Source organism: Malurus melanocephalus, unplaced genomic scaffold, assembly GCF_030028575.1.
Source record: "Malurus melanocephalus ecotype Western Australia unplaced genomic scaffold, MMel_1.1 scaffold_2085, whole genome shotgun sequence".
In the NCBI taxonomy this organism is placed as follows: domain Eukaryota; kingdom Metazoa; phylum Chordata; class Aves; order Passeriformes; family Maluridae; genus Malurus; species Malurus melanocephalus.
In genome coordinates, this window is record NW_026625317.1 from 11,400 (window position 1) to 13,459 (window position 2,060).

General features: G+C 38.8%; 1 protein-coding gene across 1 annotated transcript in view; it reads right to left on the bottom strand.

Annotated features, from left to right (window-relative positions):
* LOC130587561 (procollagen galactosyltransferase 1-like) overlaps positions 1 to 1,506 on the bottom strand; it is a gene marked incomplete at its 5' end in the record, with an annotated part of 4,825 nt that extends 3,319 nt beyond the window's left edge. Inside the window, 2 exons of the mRNA XM_057388543.1 lie at positions 376 to 452; positions 1,219 to 1,506. Coding sequence (XP_057244526.1) covers positions 376 to 452; positions 1,219 to 1,506 — 365 coding nt within the window. The remainder of the gene's footprint in view (positions 1 to 375; positions 453 to 1,218) is intronic.
* Positions 1,507 to 2,060: the final 554 nt, after the last annotated feature.

Sequence of the window (2,060 nt, forward strand, 5' to 3'; positions counted from 1 at the left end):
GAAAATTGGATTTTGGGTGAAAATTGGAGGAAAAATGGGGAAATTTGGAAAAAATTGGGGGAAAATTGGGATTTTTTAGGATTTGGGGGAGATTTGGGGGAATTTGGGGGAAATTTGAGGGAAAAATTGGGGAAAAATAGGGAAAAAATGAGAAAAATTGGGGAAAATTGGGAAAAATTGGAAAAATTGGGAAAAAAATTTAGGAAAAATTAGGGAAAATGGGAAAACTGGGGAAAAATTAGGGAAAATTGGGGGGAAAATCCAGGGAAAAATGGGAAAAAAAGACCCCAAATCCCGAAGGGGAAAGGAAAATTTTTGGGATTTTTTCCCAAATTTCCAGGAATTTTGGGAATTGTGGGAATTTTGGGGTCTCACCTCATCAAATCCCATCTTGTCCAGGACTTTGGGAGGGACCCAAACGTTGGGGGAGGGCTCGGCCGGGGGCAGCTTCACTGGAAAAAAAACGGGAAAATTCCAGGGAATTATCCCAAAAAATTCATGGGAATGATCCCAAAAAATTCCAGGGAATTATCCCAAAAATTCCACGGGAATGATCCCAAAAATTCCACAGAAATCTCATGGGAATTACCCAAAAAAATTCCTGGGAATTATCCCAAAAATTCCTGGGAATGATCCCAAAAATTCAACTGAATTATCCAAAAAAAATCCCGAAAGAATTGGCCCAAAATTTGCTGGAATTACCCTAAAAATTCCATGGAATGATCCCAAAAATTCCATGGGAATGATCCTAAAAATTCCACGGGAATTACCCCAAAAATTCCATGGGCTATTTGGGATTTTTTTGAAATATTTTTGGGGATTTCCTGGGAAATTTTTGGGTCTTTTTCGGGAACTTTTTGGGAACTTTTCAGGAATTTCTTAGAAAATTTCAGGAATATTTCGGGAATTTTTCCAGGATTTTTTTGGGATATTTTTGAGAATTTTGGGGATTTTTTTCGTGATAATTTTGATGTTTTTTTGGGGAACTTTTTGGGGTTATTTTGGGGATAATTTGGGGGATTTTTCAGGAATTTGTGGGAATTTTTTCCAGGATTTTTTTGGGAACATTTTCAGGATTTTTTTTCAGTATTTTTGGGGTTTTTTTTGGGAAATTTTTGGCGTTCTATTCAGATTTTTGGGATATTTTTGGGGATATTTTGGGGAATTTTTCGGGATATTTTCAGGAATTTTTGGGAATTTTTCCCGGGAATCTCTCACCCATGATCTCCAGCTGAACGTGCAGGAAATTCTCCACCTCGTCCCGCAAAGAACTGTGGGAAGGGAGAGGAACCGGCAAAAACCCAAACACCTCCCGGTTACTCAGGAACATCTGGATTCCTGGAAAGAAATGGGAATTTTGGGAATGTTGGGAATATCGGGAACCCAAAGAGCTCCCAGTTACTGAGGAACATCTGGATTCCTGGAAAAAATCAGGAAAAATGGGAATTTTGGGAATTTTGGGAATGTTGGAAAAATTGGGAATGTCACGATAGAAATCCAGTTCAACTCAATGCCATCTTAAACCCATCCCAATCCCCAAAATCCCATTCCAAACTCCTGAAATTCCCCAGAATTCCCAAAAATCCCAAATCTCAACTCAAGCAAACCAAACTCAAAGCCTTATTGAATCCATCCCAATCACAAAAAAATAAAAAAAAATCGCAAAAAATTCCCCAAAAAACCCCAAAAATCCCCCAAAATCCCAAATCCCAACTCAACCCAACTCAATGCCATATTGAACCCATCCCACTCCCAAAAAAATCCCAAAAAATCCCCAAAACCCAAAAAAATCCCAAAAATCCCAAAAATCCCAAATCCCAACTCAACTCAACCAAACCCAACTCCAACCAAACTCAACTCAACCAAACCCAACCAAACCCAACTCAACCAAACTCAACTCAACCAAACCCAACTCAACCCAACTCAACGCCATATTCAATCCATCCCAATCCCAAAAAAATCCCAAAAAATCTCAAAAAATTCCCAAAAAACCCAAAAAATACCCCAAAAACCCCAAAATCCCAAATCCCAACTCAACTCAACTCAACCAAACCCAACTC